Below are 18,420 nucleotides of genomic sequence, written 5' to 3'. Positions count from 1 at the left end.
TCTTTGTAAGACCTTTTTTAAATAAAAATTTGGTCCTTCTAGATGAATTCTTTTTTTTTTTTTTTTTTTGTATTTTTCTAATTTACCTTTAATCTTCCTACTTCTGGAGACATTTTTCTCTATTTTATCTTCCAGTGTTTCTATTGAACTTTGTATATTTCAAGATACCTTGCTCTCTGATTGTTCTTTTAACATAGTATCTTGTTCTTGTTTTACGAGTGGAGTATTTTCTAAAATCTATCAGAGAATACCCACTAGAGTATTTTTAAGGTTCTTTCCCTCTGTGTGGTTTTTTTTTCTGTTCGTAAATTTGGCAGCCCTCTTCAACTTTATAGGCTTTCCCAGATGCTTTTTGAGCTTTGGTAAGCTGTTCATATTTACGGATGAGACAATAGAAAAACCGACTGAGTTCTGTGTACTTGGGTGTCGCTTATCTTTTTTTGAAGGGCTGGGGAATAGCTTCTTAAAAGGCTGTCTTACTTTAGGTGGGGTGGGTCAGGTGCTGATCCTTAATTGGGATTAGTAAGTTCTGGAAAGACTTAACAGGGGCAACAACAAAGTCTATACCAGCTGTCCTAGTTTTTCTCTAACATTTCATTCTTTTAGATATACCACCATCCGGTACTTGTTTGTCTGTTTGCTTTTGTTTAGAGGGTAGGGTATGGTTGCTAGTATCTGTGAGCAGCAGTAGAAATGGGGATCTTTATTCTCTGTCCTAGTCCCATCCCTAGTCATACCTAGGATTTCTGGGTGAGTCTCTGAATTTTGTTGGGCAAATTGGTTCTTCTCCATGGGTATTCTTGGCACTCATTTCTTCCACCTTACTTCATTAGTCACTATTCTGTTTTCTAATTGCAAAAAATTATTGAAATTTTCTGTCAGCTAACTTCCCCTTTATTATTGTGGGTTTATTCCCTTACTGTCGTTTTTAATGAGAGTCCTGAAGGGAGAGCAGGTAAAATCCTGGGCTCAGAAGTTGCAAATGCTTAGGAAGACATGAGAGCATCTATTTTAGAAGGCTTTCCATCAGAAATTATAACACTCATATTAGTGCGTAAAGGCATTAACTCTTGGCTCTCAAGAAAATGTGGTTTTCAAAAATGACTTAGTCTTTGAAGTCTCTAACTATATAAAGTCCACTATGATCAGGGTATTAAATGGAAAGTAATAATGATATTTCTGGGCCAGATACTTGTTGAAATGCTTTATTGAATACAGTCTCATTGAATGCTCACAGCAACTGCATGAGGTAGTGTATTATTTTCCTCAGTTAATATATGAGGGAACTGAGGCATAGTAAAGTTGGGTTCTTGCTGAAGTACTGTATGAACAACATAAAACATGATTTCCTAGCCGTGTTGATCTGTACAGGAGTCAAGTGAACTACAGTCTAGTTTATCTTTTTTCCTAGAAGTTAGTGGCTTTTTGGTAAATATTATGGAATGAAACATTGAGAAAAGAAGTACTGACTTCTCTAGGCTGATACTCCTTGGTAAAGCCAGTAAAGTTAAGGAAAACATTAACTTTCCTCTCTTGTCTCAGACCACAGAGCCAGGATTTTGTGCTGGTCAGTTAGATGTAATACTCACTTACAGTTTTTAGTACTTGACTGTTACTTACACACACACAACTTTGTTTTGTTTTTGTTTTTTTTGGGGGGGGACGGAGTCTTGCTCTGTTGCCCATGCTGGAGTGCAGTGGCGTGATCTCATCTCACTGCAAGCCCCGCCTCCCAGCTTCATGCCATTCTCCTGCCTTGGCCTCCTCCCGAGTATCTGGGACTACAGGCACCCACCACCACGCCCGGCTAATTTTTTTTTGTATTTTGAGTAGAGACGGGGTTTCACTGTGTTAGCCAGGATGGTCTCGATCTCCTGACCTCATGATCCAACCGTCTCAGCCTCCCAAAGTGCTGGGATTACAGACGTGAGTCACCACGCCTGGCCTTTTTTTTTTTTTTTTTTTTAATTTCAAGAGATGGGGTTTCATTCTGTTGCCCAAGCTGGAGTATAGTAGCATGGTTCCTAGGTCACTGTAGTCTGGAGCTCCTGGGCTCAAGTGATCTTCCCACCTCAGCTTCCCTAGTAGCTAGCACTACAGGTGTGCCATCACACCCAGCTTTTACATATATATATATTTATTTCTTGTAGAAACAAGGTGTCACCATGTTGCCCAGGCTGATCTTGAAATGCTGGCCTCAAGCAATCCTCCTGCCTCAGCAAAATATTGGGATTACCGGCATGAGCCATTGTACCTGGTGGACTGTGGTGGAAAGCATATTCCATTTCTAGAGATTTGTTCTATAGTTGTACAAGTGCACAAAGACATGCACAGAATTGTTTACGATATTATTTGTAATAGAACACTGGGAAAACCTAAATATCCATCAATAGGAGATTGGTTAATTTGTGATAGGCACATCCATCCACACGATGAAATGCTTTATAAAAAAATGAGATGTATGCAGATAGAGAAAGATCTTTGAGTAATACATGAAAAAAATCATGTACAGTGACCCTACTTGTGTAAGATGTGTGCTTGTGTGTTTGTATACATGTAGAAAAAAATTAGAATATATGAAAGGAAGTGTTCCTTTAAGTTTACCAATGTGGTAGGTTTATTACAAGTTGCTTTCAGATTTATATTGCATAGCTAATAGGATACCTCAGGATTAAAAAGTTACCTGTCTTATGTAATCACCTTTTATTTTCATTTTATTTAAAATAATTAATAATTGTATATATTCCTGGGATACATAGCGATGTTTCAAATATATAATGCGAGCTTGTCCAGCTTGCAGCCCACAAGCTGCATGTGGCCCAGGATAGCTTTGAATGCAGCCCAACACAAATTAGTAAACTTTCTTAAAACATCATGAGATTTTTTGTGTGTGTGATTCTTTTTTTTTTTAAGCTCATCAGCTATTGTTAGTTTTAGTGTATTTTATATGTGGCTCAAAACAGTTCTTCTTCCAGTGTGGCCCAGGGAAACCAAAAGATTGGATACCCCTAATGTAACGTATAGTGATGAAATCAGGGTAATTAGCATATCCATCATCTCAAACATTTATCATTTCTTTGTGTTAGGAACATTCAATATCCTTCTCCTAGCTATGTGAAACTATGTATTATTGTTAACTGTGGCCATCCTAGAGTGGTAGAACTTATTCCTCCTATCTAGTTGTAATTTTGTATCCCTTAACAAATCTCTCCTTATTCCTCCGTTTGTCTAACCTTCCTAGCATGTGGTATACTCTGTTCGCCGTTTTGCTTCTGTGAGATCAGGTTTTTTTTTTTTTTATAGCTTCCACGTATGAGTTTAACTTTCTGTTCCCTGGCTTTTATTTCACCTAACATAATGTCCTCCAGTTCCATCCATGTTGCCATGAATGACAGGATTTCATTCTTTTTTATGGCTGAATAGTATTCCATGGCATATTATAGCACATTTTCTTTATCCACTTATCTGTTGTTGGACATCTGAATTAATTTCATATCTTGGCTATTGTGAATAGTACCACAGTAAACATGGGGGTACAATGGCTCTCTGATACGATGATTTCTTTCCTTTGGATAAATTCTCAGTAGTAGGATTGCTGGTAGTTCTATTTGTAGCTTTTTGAGGGACTTCATACTGTTCTCCATAGTGGTTATAACTAGTTTGCATTCCCACCAGAAGTAGATGAGTTCCCTTTTTTCTGCATCCTCACCAGCATTTGTTTTTGTTTGTTTGTTTGTTTGTTTTTATAATAGCCAGTCTACCTGGGGTGAGATGATACCTCATTGTGGTTTGATTTGCATTTCCCTGATGATTAGTAGTGATGAGCAGGTTTTCACATATTTGTTGACCATGCATATGACTTGCTTTGAGAAATGTCTTTTGGGATCATTTGCCCATTTTTAAATCAGTTTTTTATTTATTTTTTGCTGTTGAGATATTTCAGCTCCTTGTATATTTTAGATATTAATCTCCTGTTGAATGGTTAGTGTCCAGATATTTTCTTCCATTCTGTAAGTTGTCTTTTACTCTGTTGATTGCTTTCTTTGCTGTGCAGAAGTTTTTAGTTTGATACAATCCCATTTGTTTATTTTTGCTTTTGTTGCCTATGCTTTTGAGGTCTTATTTATAAAATATTTGCCCATACTGATGTACTGAAGCATTTCCTATATGTTTTCTTCTAGTAGTTTTATTATTTGGGGTGCTGTATTTAGGTATTAGATGCATTTTGAATTGATTTTTATATAGGGTAAGAGGTAGGCATCTAATTGCATTCATAAAATATGTAATTTGGCCCGGTGTGGTGGTTCACACCTGTAATCCCAGCACTATGGGAAGCCGAGGTGGGCAAATCACCTGAGGTCGGGAGTTTGAGACGAGCCTGACCAACATGGAGAAACCCCATCTCTACTATAAATACAAAATTAGCCAGGCATGGTGGAGCGTGCCTGTAATCCCAGCTACTCGGGAGTCTGAAGCAGGAGAATCACTTCAACGCAGGAGGTGGAGGTTGCATTGAGCCGAGATTGCGCCATTGCATTCCAGCCTGGGTGACAAGAGCGAAACTCCGTCTCAAAAAAAAAAAAAAAAAAACCTCTCTCTCTCTCTCTCTCTCTCTCTCTCTCTCTCTCTCTCCCTCCCTCCCTCCCTCCCTCCCTCCCTCCCTCCCTCCCTCCCCCTATTTCATCTGGATATCCAGTTTTCCCAGCACTGTTTGTTGAAGAGACTGTCCTTTCCCCAGTGAATGTTCTTGGCACCTTTGTCAAAAATCAGTTGGCTGTAGGCTGAGTGTGGTGGCTTATGCCTGTAATTCTAGCACTTTGGGAAACTGAGGCAGGAGGATCACATGAGGTCAGGAGATCAAGACCAGCCAGGCCAACATGGTGAAACTACGTCTCTACTAAAAATACAAAAATTAGCCAGGGGTGTTGGTGGACACCTGTAATCCCAGCTACTCAGGAGGCTGAGGCAGGAGAATTGCTTGTACCCAAGAGGTGGAGGTTGCAGTCAGCCAAGATCGCACCGTTGCACTCCAGCTCTAGGTGACAGAGCAAGACTCCGTCTCGGGTGGGGGGCGGGGAAAGAAAAAAACTACTGATTTTTGTATATTGGTTTTGTTATCTTGCAACTTTACTGAATTTATCAGATCTGAGGGTTTTTTGGTAGAGTCTTTAGATTTTTCCATTTATATAAGATCATGTCATCTGCAAACAGGGACAGTTTGACTTCTTCCTTTGGATGCCCTTTCTTTCTCTTGCCTAATTGCCCTGGCTAGGAGGAATTGTTACGTCTGATGGGGAATATAGGAACTTTAAATTCTATATCCTTAACTACTATTTTATTTTACCATGAGCATGTATATTTTATAACATTAAAAAAAAAAGCATGATAGTTTCCAGTATTATAGCAACAATCACCAACTGGCCTTTGGTGATTTAGATTTCCTTGGTGAGTTAGAAATCTAATGGGAACAGTTTGGGAATCTGTATCCTAACAGGTATTTCTTTTTTTTTTTGAGACGGAGTCTCGCTCTGTCACCCAGGCTGGAGTACAGTGGCACGATCTTGGCTCACTGCAACCTCCACCTCCTGGGTTTAAGTGATTCTCCTGCCTCAGCCTCCCGAGTAGTTGGGATTACAGGCGTGCACCACCACACCTGGCTAATTTTTGTATTTTTAGTAGAAGCGGGGTTTCACCACGTTGGTCAGGCTGGTCTCGATCTCCTGACCTCGTGATCCGCCCGCCTCAGCCTTCCAAAGTGCTGGGATTACAGGCGTGAGCCACCGCTCCCGATCCTAACAGGTATTTCAAGTGGTCCCCATGGTCAGATAACTGTGCTAGAGAAAGAGTGAACTGCATACAAATATGCATAATTAAGATTAAGAGGAAATTACCATAAAAGGAAATTAAAAGAATGGGATTGCTTTGAATGATGCTCAACTAAGAAATTGTAAAATTTGGAGATGATAAATGATTCTCTAGGAAATTATCAAATCTTAGAGATAGTAAACCTAGCTTATTTCAGATAGAATGGAAGAAACTGAAAAACATATGAGAGCTATTGCCTCACCTGTATCACTGGTGAATTATTTCAAATCTTCATGAAACACCTAATTCCTAATCTATTTAAAGTATTTCAGAGCAGAGAGAAAAAAGTAGTTTGCAAGTTCTGCTGAAAAAGCCAGTATAATACCAACTCCAAAGCATGGCAAAGATTATGTATGCTTTGAAACTTAATTATTCTAAGATTGTAGTTAAAATATTTTATAAGTATTATTTGGGAAAGTAATACACCACGTCTAAATGAAATTCATTCCACGAATCAAAGGATGGTTCTATGTTAGGAAATCTGTTAATATACTTACTTACATCTTAATATACTTAGTAATATCAGTGGGCCAAAGAGAAAATTATGATCTTTTAGTTTTCTGCACAAAATCCACATATGATAAAATTAACATCTTTAAGTGGTTTTTGAAAAGATAAAACCCAAAACAAGATTCTTAGAAGAACAGAACTAGAACTAGCTTTTTGTTTGTTTTGTTTTGAGATGGAGTTTCCCCCTTGTTGTCCAGGCTGGAGTGTAATGGCACAATCTTGGCTCACTGCAACCTCTGCCCCCCGGGTTCAAGTGATTCCCCTGCCTCAGCCTCCTGAGTAGCTGGGATTAGAGGTGTGTGAGGCATGTGCCACCACACCCAGTGGTAATTTTGTATTTTTAGTAGAGACAAGGTTTCTCCATGTTGGTCAGGCTGAACTCGAACTCCTGACCTCGTGATCCGCCCGCCTCAGCTCCCAAAGTGCTGTGATTACAGGCGTGAGCCACCGCTCCCGGCCTTAAGAGTTTCTTTAACCAAAGGTGTTGGCAGAGTGTTAGCCGGTATCATGCTTAATGATAAAACACTAGAAGTGATCTTGTTAAAGTTTGGAACAAGACCATAAATCAATTGCTATCCCAAATAAAATCTCAGTTTATTCTGACAAAGGATTCTAAGGATTATTTAGAAGAATAAATATATGAGGATAATTCAGAAATTTCTAAACAGCAAAAAAATCGAGGGTGGACTAATCCTATCAGATGTTTAAATATTATAAAGCTAAAGTAATTAAAACACTGGGTTACAGCTCCAGGACTAGCATACAAAACTGTAACATAAGGAGCCCAGAAATAAACACATGTAAATATAGGAGTTGCTTTTCAAGTTAATGGAGAAAAGAGTTTTTTAATAAATGGTTAACTTTTTCTTTTTTTTGCGGGGGAGACAGAGTCTTGTTCTGTTGCCCAGGCTTAAGTGAAGTAGCACCATCATAGCTTACTGCAGCCTCAAACTTGTAGGCAAAAGTGATCCTCCCACCTCAGCCTCCTGAGTAGTTGGGACTACAGGCATGTGCCACCACATCCAGTTAATTTTTAACTCAATTTTTTTTTCATATAGATGAGATCTCACCATGTTGCCAGGGCTGGTCTTGAACTCCTCCTGGCCTCAAGCAGTCCTCCTACCTTGGCCTCCCAGAGTGTTGCAATTACAGGCATGACCCACTGCTCCTGGCCTCAATGGTTAACTATTGAGGAGGATCAAAAGGATATCTGGTTTGCTTCTCATTCCAAAATAAATTCCAGTTTTGTCAGATTTGGATATTTTCAATATTAATCATAAACATTCTAGAAGAAAACATGTATAAAGACCTTTTTTCTAAGTCTAGCAAACTCAAAAGTCCTAAAAGGGGGAAATTATAAGCTTGTATAAAAATTGAAAATTCTGTATCACCAAAACAGCTTTTTTGGAAAAAACAGATAAACTAGAAAACAACGTGTACAGTATGATCTGGCTTCTGCCTAAGTCATCAGCTCCATCTGCTGCATTCCCTCCTCCCCATCAATCCTACACACACTTAAACTACACACACTTACAGCTACACTCCGGTCTTTCCTTCCTGAGGGTGCTCAGTAAATAGTCATTGAATAAATGAATTAATTCTGTGAGAGTTTGCAGGTCAATATGTATGATATAATAAAACCTTTTTTTAATGAGACGGAGTTTCAGTCTGTCACCCAGTCTGGAGGGCAGTGGCTTGATCTCGGCTCACTGCATCCTCCACCTCCTGGGTTCAAATAATCCTCCCACCTCAGCCTCCCGAGTAGTTAGAATTACCAGTGTACACCACCACACCTGGCTAACTTTTGTATTTTTAGTAGAGATGGATTTCACCGTGTTGGCCAGACTGGTCTTGAACTCTTTTTTTTTTTCTGAGATAGAGTCTAGCTCTGTCGCCCAGGCTGGAGTGCAGTGGCATGATCTTAGCTCACTGCAAGCTCCACCTCCCGGGTTCACGCCATTCTCCTTCCTCAGCCTCCCGAGTAGCTGGGACTATAGGTGCCCACCACCACACCCGGCTAATTTTTTGTATTTTTAGTAGAGATGGGGTTTCACCGTGTTAGCCAGGATGGTCTCGATCTCCTGGCCTCGTGATCCACCTGCCTCGGCCTCCCAGAGTGCTGGGATTACAGGCATGAGCCACCATGCCTGGCCCAAGTGATTGGCCTGGGCCGCCTTGGCCTCCCAGAGTGCTGTGATTACAGGCATGAACCGCTGTCCCCGGCCATAATAAAACTTCTTAAAATGAATAAAGAAGATTAACAATCCATTAAAAATTGCCAGAGAACAAGTTGGGCAAGTCAGGAAATTTTTTTGCATTTCTATGCAAATGACTAACAAATATAGAACTTTTAATAAATACCAATTAAAACAGCATTGAGATTCTGTCTCCCTTCTTGAACACTGCCTCCTCATTTCTAACCATTTCCTTGGTGTCTTCCCAAAATGTCAACAAACCATACTGTGAACTCCTTTTAGGTCTTCCCTCTGTCTAGCAGATACCTGGCATACATTAGATGCATTGTTATATAAACAAAAGTATCTGAGATATGTAATGATCCTCTGCGAGGCGTCAAGTGGGCAGAAAAGAGTAGAGGATTGAGGCCGAGTGGCCTTCCTTTTTTAACTCTCCTTTTCCTCATAGTTCCCTTAATGGTGTAGCCTGCCTCTTTATTCTCTTAGCCCTTTTAAATTTCTTCAGAAGGACATGCTCCTTAGTGGCAGGAACAGGAACTTCTTTGAGTGCTGGTCAGCCAGCAAAAATGACTCTTTTTGTGTATGTAAACAAATGGTTATTATTGTTGTGATACAATTGCTTAATCATTAATAGGTGCTTTTTTTTGAAGTCCTGTGAATACTTTTCTTCGGACTTAATACCACAGCGTCTCAGATACTTTATCTTCCTTTGAGCGTTTTGGAAAAACAGACTAAAACTGCTCTTTCTATACAAAAATTTGTATTATTTGAAAAGATACAACAGGGATACTTAGTGTTTAAGATAAGATTATAATATCTGCATAGTAGAAACCTCCAGCTTTTAGAGTTACAATTTTGTAATCTGAAATCCTATTTTTCGAATGTAATATTTACTTGCGCTAGCAAGTCTGGAAATACTTGTTGAAAGACTGGAATGATTAATGTAGATCCTTGAACACTTTCATGCTTTAAATAAAAGGACAGACAAATTTTGTTCATTTTAAAGAACAGTAGTGTAGCCATATTAAATACATTTGGAAAATAAGAGGGAAAAATCCAACTCTTAATCTCACCTAAAAAATTGTGATAGACTTTTTTTTAATAGTTTCCAAATTTGTGTTTTTATGGTTAAAATTATGTATATTGCCTTTCTTCCCCACTTGATGAATCCTTAGCATTTTTCCATGTTGTTACGTCATTTAAAGACTATCACTTTAAATGGCTGCATAATTGTCTCTTAGTCACATGGTTGTATTGTATGTGCAGTGCTTATGAAGAAGAGCGGGTGGTACGTTGTTTCTTTAAACATGTGACTCGTAACAAAAAATTTTTTCTAAGAGAATTGCTAATTGTATGGATTTTGATAAGTAGGCGAACGGTGACCTTACTGCAAAGCGGTGACTTTTTGTTTGTAAACATATGAACCTGAAACTTGAGGAAGTTGGTTGTCAGTTGTGTTAAACCATCTATTAGATAGATATTTTGAGACGTTACAAACAAGTTGGGTAGCTGCTTATTTTTGAAGGGAGAATTTTGTCGTGAATCTTAATGTTAACATTATGTTATCTTATAGATCATGGAGCTTTGTGGTGCAACAAGACTTGGTTATTTTGGAAGAAGTCAGTTCTACATTGCTTTGAAACTTGTAGCTGTTGCCCAGTCTGGTTTCCCTTTAAGAGTGGAAAGTATAAATACAGGTAAATATAGAGTACACTAGTAACTGAAAGAAAATAGGCTTCTATTACAAATGAAGTCAAGTCAATAGAACCCTTGTGTCTTTCTGATCTTATAGTGGCATTTGTGACCTTGAGTGAAGTGTCGTGACTTTATTCCCACTACCTTGCATTTCTCACTTGAAAATACTAGAAAAATATGTCTGTCTTTTATTACAGCATAGTATATGTACTTCATCTGTATTTGACTGTATGTACTGTTCAAATGGCAAATTTTTAAGAATTTACTAAAAGTTGTTTAGAAATATTTTAAACGAATAGTTTTATTAAGGTAAATGATAAATTATAGTGACCATCTTCATATATAGCATCCCTGTTTTCTTCATTTCTAATAAAACAACATTATACTTTGTATTTTTGTTTGTTTGTTTGGGAAGGCTATGGAGGCTCCAGTTGAAATTAAGAAGTAACAATTAACCTAAACTTTTTGATTGATAGAGACAATATTAAAATATTGGCAGACTAAAATCTAGTTTCAGACATCTGACCGCATTACAATTTTGTATTAGTCCGTTTTTACACTGCTATAAAGAAATCCCTGAGACTGGGTAATGTATAAACAAGAGAGGTTTAATTGACTCACTTCCGCATGACTTGGGAGGCCACAGGAAACCTACAATCGTGGCAGAAGGTGAATGGAAAGCAAGGCATGTCTTACATGGCCACAGGAGAGAGAGAGAGAGCGCAAGGGGGAATTGCCACAGACATTTAAACCATCCGATCTCATGAGAACTCACTCACTATCACAAGAACAGCAATGGGGGAATTGCCCCCATGATCTGATCACCTCCCATGTGGGAATTACAATTCGAGATGAGATTTGGGTGGGAACACAGAGTCAAACCATATCAAAGTGTTACATCATCAGATAATTTGTTTTTCAAGTATTTAGAGACTTGTTGATGTGAAAGAAGATAGAAAGTCTACAAAGATAGGCACTTAAATGCAGAGGGTTCTTTCGTTTTTATAGAGTAAAGGGGAAAGAGAAAAATTAAGATTTTTAAAATAATCTGTACAGAAAAATTGCTGTAAAATTCTGTAAATATCAGAATTTGTAGAAATAGTTTTAAGTACCAGTTTAGTTTATTGGTCAGCGGAGGTTTTCATTGTAGACCTCTAGTTTCCCACACATCTTTCTTCTAGTGTTGGGAGTTTACATTCTTTTCAGGTAATTTTGAATTCTTTTACATGTATATTGAATAAGCTTAATAGTTTCCCTCCTTCATGGTGGAGGTTCTAAAGAGAGACAGAGGTAATCATATAATGGAGGTAAGTACACTTTCCTCTGAAATAATTCTGTAGCTGTATTTTTTCTGGTCTAAAAGTATCACTTATGATTTACCTGCAAACAGTTTTTCAGTCCTTCCTCTTTCTCCTCTATTTAAAATTGAATGTAGAACAGAATACTGTGTACCATGTTTTTGGTAGGTGAACAGTAAGGTATTTTTAGGAATTTCTGCCATGAAAATTTCTAAATCTAGTCTCAGACTTAGTGACATATTCTGTGTTTTACTTAGAGGTCTAAAAGCTTACTTTAAAGACCCGGTGTGAGTAGAAGCAGCCTAGGCTTTGGGGTCTGACTGACCTAGGTTTAGATCCTGTCAGTTACTACGAGCATGACCTTGCCATCATGAAACTTCAGTTTTCTTTTCTGTAAATAGGGACTTTGCAGGCGTACTGTGGTTACGAGGTGAAATAAATATTCAATGACAAGTGTAGGGCTAAACATACATAGACATTTGATATAGCCATTGTTATCACTCACTAGAAGGACAATTTGGTTTTATTACTTCTTTCTAGGTAAGAGTCTCCCTAAATAATGTAAGGGAGATTATGGTCCATATTTTGTGGTGATAGACATTTTGTGCCTTTTGTTTCTGTATCCATTTTTACAAAAATTCTGATATCTAATTCATGTCTTTAGTTTTTAATGTATATGTCCTTTTTTATTTTAAAGTAATGATTATTTTGTGGTTAACAGTAAAGGACCTTCCTCTGCCAAGATTTGTTGCTTCAAAAAATGAACAGGAATCTCGCCATGCAGCCTCATATTCTTCAGATTCTGAAAATCAAGGGTCATATTCTGGTGTAATTCCCCCACCACCTGGCAGGGGGCAAGTGAAAAAGGGATCCGTAAGCCATGATACGGTTCAGCCTCGTACATCTGCAGATGTACAGGTAATCACATGCATGTAAATATTAGCAGTTGATGCCCTGTGCAAATGCTTCACTAAAACATTTATTGGTAGCTTAATAATTAACGTCTCCTTAAAATTACAATTTTAAAATACTGTTCTTTTCTAGGAACCTGCCTCCCCAGTTGTTTCACCACAGCAATCCCCACCAACTTCTCCACACACATGGAGGAAGCACAGCCGTCACCCCAGTGGTGGAAATAGTGAGAGGCCTCTTGCGGGACCTGGGCCATTTTGGTCTCCCTTTGGTGAAGCACAATCAGGTATTTAGAGATTTATTGATTAGAGTGTCATTGTGTTGCCCAGGCTGGTCTTGCAATCCTGGGTTCAAATGATCCTCCTGCCTCAGCCTCCTGAGTAGGTGGGGATTATAGGCTTGTGCCACAGAACCTGGCTTAGAGATTTTTTAAAAATAACAATTATTTTGGGTTGTAAATTGAAGGAAACTTGATAATATTCCTTCAGGAGTTGCCTTCAAGACAGTTTTTAATTGTAAGTTAAGTTAAATAAAAGCAAAAGCCAACTATGGAGATTTCTAAGTGGATACATTGCTTTGAAAAGTGGTAATTGCATTTATGTGTATCTATGATGCTTAGACACATTTATGGATACCAGATTCTCTAAAGGTAAAATGAATAATTATTTCCCAGAATATTATGTATAAATTACATAAATTTTATTGACAAGGAGAGCACAAAATAATTGAAGATATTTAAATGAGGTATAATTTCTAATTGAACAGAAAAGATTCCATTTTGGAAATTGTTAGATTTCTTCAGAGTAAGAGTTTGAAAGAAAACTTCCTGATAACTTAAGTTTTTTCCTCAAACATGAGTCAGCATGTTTACCCATTCTCCTTATAGGTTCTTCTGCTGGTGATGCAGTGTGGTCAGGGCATTCCCCACCTCCACCTCAAGAAAACTGGGTCAGTTTTGCAGATACTCCACCAACCAGTACTCTTTTAACCATGCATCCTGCTTCTGTCCAGGTGTGACATTTTATTGGTATTGCATTTTTATTTGCTTCATTCAGAGTATTGCTCCAGTCATCATTTTTATATTTTGCTGTTGCAGATTTTATAAATGCAAATCCATTCATTTATTTAAAAGCAAAATTCTGCTTTGTGCATTTCAAATCTGTTATCATTGGAATGTTTCAGCTGATTTTATTTCAGTTTCTGATTTCCTAGTGAAGTTTTGAAAGGTTTCTGCATCTGGAAATATATTTGCTTGGCTTTTTTAGCACATTTTCATAACTTTCTGTTGCTTGCATAATTGCTGTCATTCTACTCATTTCTATAATCATTGTGCAAAAACATATCCAATAATCTGACTGTAACAGATATGTGGTTTTACATTTTAAATATCCACAAAAAGCAAATTTTATTTTCAAAGATAAATAACCTAGCAATCTTGGTCCATATAATCATGTAGGTAGATACCGTACTGAGGAAAAAATGTTTCATTACAGGACCAGACAACAGTACGAACTGTAGCATCAGCTACATCTGCCATTGAAATTCGTAGGCAATCCAGTAGTTATGATGATCCCTGGAAAATAACAGATGAACAAAGACAGTATTATGTAAATCAGTTTAAAACCATTCAGCCTGATCTAAACGGATTTATTCCAGGTGAGTTGTTGAAAACAGAAGTTCTTCTAGATGGGACAGGACAGTCTCAATTTCATAATCTCAAAGATACTGTTTTATTGGTCATAGATTTTAATTATAAAATAATTACCAGATTATTTGTCTAAAAAGAATTTATAATCACTGGGAGCTAAAAACATGACATATTCACATATTAAAAATATCTTTTCCCAGTTAAAAAAGTCTAAGACTCTTACATTCTGTTGGTGGATCCGTAAGTTCAGAATAACATTAAACAACACTGTTTTAATATTTCAGGATCTGCAGCTAAAGAGTTTTTTACAAAATCAAAACTTCCTATTCTTGAACTTTCTCATATTTGGTAAGTGTGGTATATCATTAGTTGGGTGACTGGGTTGTTTCCAAGGAGTTTCTAGCAGATAGATTTTAGAGCCTTAAAAAATAAACAACTAACCCTTCAAGAATGCTGTCAAAGAACTCAGTATTTCCTTACAATAGCCAGCTTCTCTCTCATTCTGCAGAAAAGAAATAAGTGATACTGATACAGTAGTTCTTTGTAAAGAGCTAAAATTCTTTAAGCTGTATCAGCTGTCTTTTTGTTGCATGAGATAAAAGTTAGTTTGCACATACATGGTTATATTTATCCCATTGGTGTTTTATCAAGTTTAGTTAAGTCCTATACCATGCCATAACTTTAGGAATGGTGTTAGCTTCCATTTAACCAGAGACTTAAGAATAGCTGTGTTGGAATATGGTTGGAATTGGCCATTAGAACACAAAGTGTAATCACAAATTACTTTATAAAAACAGGCGGGGGCCGAGCACGGTGGCGCATGCCTGTTATCTTAGCACTTTGGGAGGCCGAGGCAGGCGAACTGCCTGAACTCAGGAGTTTGAGACCATCCTGGGCAACACGGCGAAACCCTGTCTCTACAAAAAAATTAGCCGGGCATGGTAGCACATGCCTGTAATCCCGACTACTGGGGAGGCTGAGGCATGAGAATCGCTTGAACCCGGGAGGTGGAGGTTGCAGTGAGCCAAGATTGCGCCACTTCACTCCAGCCAAGGTGACAGAACGAGACTCCGTCTCAACAACAAAAAAAACAAAACAAAACAAAAAAAACAAACAGAAAACACAGGCTGGGAGTTGTGGTTCACGCCTGTAATTCCAGCACTTTGGGAAGCCGAGGCAGGCAGATTGCTTGAGCCCAGGAGTTCAAGACCAACCTGAGCAACATGATGAAACCCCGTCTCTACAAAAAATTTAAAAATTAGCAAGGTGTGGTGGTGCAAGCCTGTAGTCCTGGATACTTGGGAGGCTTACATGGGAGGATTGCTTGAGTCCAGGAGGCAGAGTTTTCAGTGAGCTGAGATCATACCACAGCACTGTAGCCTGGGCAACAGAGTGAGACTCTGTCTCAAAAATAAGTAAAAAACGATTATCAAATAAACATAAATGTTAATTCCAGTGTGTATCAATGTATTTCTCTATATTCTAAATCATTTTAATAGGTTTTTGGTAGCATAGAGTGTTTAGTACAAGGTAGGTAGATAACACCTAAACCTGAAAACTCAAAAACTAGTAATATATGCATGCTATTTATAGTTTAAGGCAATCAAGACAAAAGTGGTTGTCTGTGTATCTAGGAAAGGGCATAGACAGCAAGGTGGAGTGGCTGTATTTCTGTTTTAAGCCTTGCAGTTCTACTCAGTCATTTAAAGTATGTACATGTTGGCCGGGCGCAGTGGCTCACGCTTGTAATCCCAGCACTTTAGGAGCCTGAGGCAGGTGGATCACATGAGGTCAGGAGTTTGAGACCAGCCTGGCCAAAATTAGCCGGGCATGGTGGCGTGTGCCCGTAATCCCAGCTACTCAGGAAGCTGAGGCGGGAGGTGGAGGTTGCAGTGAGCTAAAGCTCATGCCACTGCACTCCAGCCTGGGCGACAGAGCAAGACTCCATCTCAAAAAAATATAAACAAAAAATAAAGTACATACATGGTGAATTTTGATAACATAAAAAGCAAACTTTTAAAAAATGTCACTAATTTATTACATGTGCCTTCTAAAAATGCATGTGAGTTACAGGTCATTCTTTTTGATGACCTTAATTATTGGGGCCACTTTTTAGAGAATTTCAAACACACAGGAAAGCTTAAGAGTACCATAAACCCTCACATACTACCACCTAGATTCTGCAGGTAACATTTTGCTACATTTGCTGTATTACACATCTTTCCGTGTATGGGATTTTTATAATTACTGAGTTTTTGCACTTTCTCATGGAAAATATTTCTCTTGCTTCTTTTTGAGAAATGAAAGGATCCAAAGCGGAATGTGATTATATACACAATAAACTTATCTTCTAGGGAACTCTCAGACTTTGATAAAGATGGTGCATTGACACTGGATGAGTTTTGTGCTGCTTTTCATCTGGTGGTTGCTAGGAAGAATGGCTATGATTTACCAGAAAAACTTCCTGAAAGCTTAATGCCCAAACTGATTGATTTGGAAGATTCAGCAGGTAAGACTGGGAGCTAAAGAGAGCTGTTTGCATGCCTTGATAAACATAGTGCTTGATTCTGAAAGAAAAATCAAGATAGAGGTTAACCAGAGCTTAATAGCCAAGGTATTTCATCAAGTGTACATAGATTTGTCATCAGAATAGGATGTATGAGCCAAACTTGAATTTGTCTTATTCAGTCTACTTTTAAAAATAAAGATAAGTAATATATACCACTATTTTACCTTTATATTTGTGGCTTGCCAAGATTTGAAGAGCATTTCAGTTTCTTGTTATTTTGCTATCCTTTAATTGTGATAAATATTGTCTCAAGTGGGTAAAGTAACCCATCTTCATTATAAACATTTTTCTCTTTAATACTTCTTAATTTGTTGAAGGGAAATTACCTGGTTCATCATTAGACCTTTACAGTTGTGAGCATTTTTCTTTAAAATGCCAAGCTCTCTTCTGCAGACTCAAAGAAATCTGGAGTTTTTGTGTTTGATTTTAGAGAATGCTGTGTTGTTAACAAGAATGCGAAATGCTCGTATTTATTGGGACCTTTCTTTCTTTCTTCCTTCTCTTTTTTTTTTTGAGATGGAGTCTCGTTCTGTCACCAGGCTGGAGTGCAGTGGCATGATCTCAGCTCACTGCAGTTTCCACCTCCCGGGTTCAAGCGATTCTCCTGCCTCAGCCTCCTGAGTAGCTGGGACTACAGGCACACGCCACCATGCCCAGCAAATTTTTGTATTTTTAGTAGAGACGGGGTTTCACCACGTTGGCCAGGATGGTCTGTATCTCTTGACCTCATGATCTGCCTGCCTCGGCCTCCCAAAGTGCTGGGATTACAGGCGTGAGCCACCATGCCCGGCCTGGACCTTTCTTTAAAAAGAAAAAGAATATCAAGGGCTAAAAATTAGTACATTTTTCTTAAATTCTGAGTGAATAAAAGGAAATCTAATGTTTAATTCTTAATGAGTCTAATTAAAATAAATTATTGTCTTCAGTGTTTCTATCTAAATTCTCATTTGGATGTGATGATGGAAAGAATTTGATACTTTTAAAAGGGAAGTTCAAATAGAATTTGGCTCTCAAAAGGGCATTTTTCTATCAGGCAGCATCTTTTTAACCTAAAAATATACATGTCTGACTTAGTTGTCTAAATTACACAGAAGGAATCAGATGCATGAAATTACTGTCACAAAGAGAACAATCTCCTTGGAGTCAATAATCTGAATGTGCTTCTAGTTTTGCTAATTTCGCCTGTGACCTTGGGCAAGTTCTAATCATTTACTGTATTTTTCCCTTCTGTTTCTCCACCTGAAATGTGGATTTGATGCCATTCACATTTCAGGACCTGAATTGTACACTGACCTTTTATCAACCAATAGGTTGATTCTAAAAATATGGCATTGATTTTAATTTCTTAAGCACATTTTTCTATGATAATCCTAGCATTTGGGGATTATTTCAGGTAGTTGTGAAGCATCAGCCTCTAACTTGAGCTGAAAGCTTAGTATCTTTATTAGGTAATTTTGATTCAAAGTACTTTGATTTACCTACTTAAGAAATAAAAACAACTTCTTTGTTAAACACCTATGATAGCAACCAAAAGAGAGAAGAAAATGTGGTAACTTCATACTTTCAGTATCATTGATTTAGAAATTGGACTTGTACCTAGAGCTTTTATATGACTTCAGGCCTTTGAAAACCGACAGCACAATAATACAAGAAATTAATTTAAATGAAGTTTAATGTCTTGTAGGTGATTTTGTAGAGGCTTGTCTGATTCTGTTGTCTGCTATATTT

General features: G+C 37.9%; 1 protein-coding gene across 23 annotated transcripts in view; it reads left to right on the top strand.

The window, feature by feature from the left end:
* REPS1 (RALBP1 associated Eps domain containing 1) overlaps positions 1-18,420 on the top strand; it is an 86,793-nt gene that overhangs the window by 32,639 nt on the left and 35,734 nt on the right. For 9 of the 23 annotated variants that reach the window (XR_012433491.1, XR_012433490.1, XR_012433489.1 and 6 more), the window contains exons 2-8: positions 10,144-10,267; positions 12,285-12,481; positions 12,608-12,761; positions 13,362-13,486; positions 13,969-14,131; positions 14,408-14,471; positions 16,478-16,632. Coding sequence is in view for 20 of the 23 variants with exons in the window: in XM_005551983.4 (XP_005552040.2) it covers positions 10,144-10,267; positions 12,285-12,481; positions 12,608-12,761; positions 13,362-13,486; positions 13,969-14,131; positions 14,408-14,471; positions 16,478-16,632 (982 nt within the window). In the remaining 3 variants the exon portion in view is untranslated. The remainder of the gene's footprint in view (positions 1-10,143; positions 10,268-12,284; positions 12,482-12,607; positions 12,762-13,361; positions 13,487-13,968; positions 14,132-14,407; positions 14,472-16,477; positions 16,633-18,420) is intronic. The other 14 variants (XM_074037135.1, XM_074037134.1, XM_074037133.1 and 11 more) reach the window with 3 other exon arrangements.

This window comes from Macaca fascicularis, chromosome 4, assembly GCF_037993035.2.
Source record: "Macaca fascicularis isolate 582-1 chromosome 4, T2T-MFA8v1.1".
NCBI classification, from domain to species: domain Eukaryota; kingdom Metazoa; phylum Chordata; class Mammalia; order Primates; family Cercopithecidae; genus Macaca; species Macaca fascicularis.
Note: the sequence above shows the minus strand (reverse complement) of the source record. Positions and strands in the feature narration are given on the sequence as shown.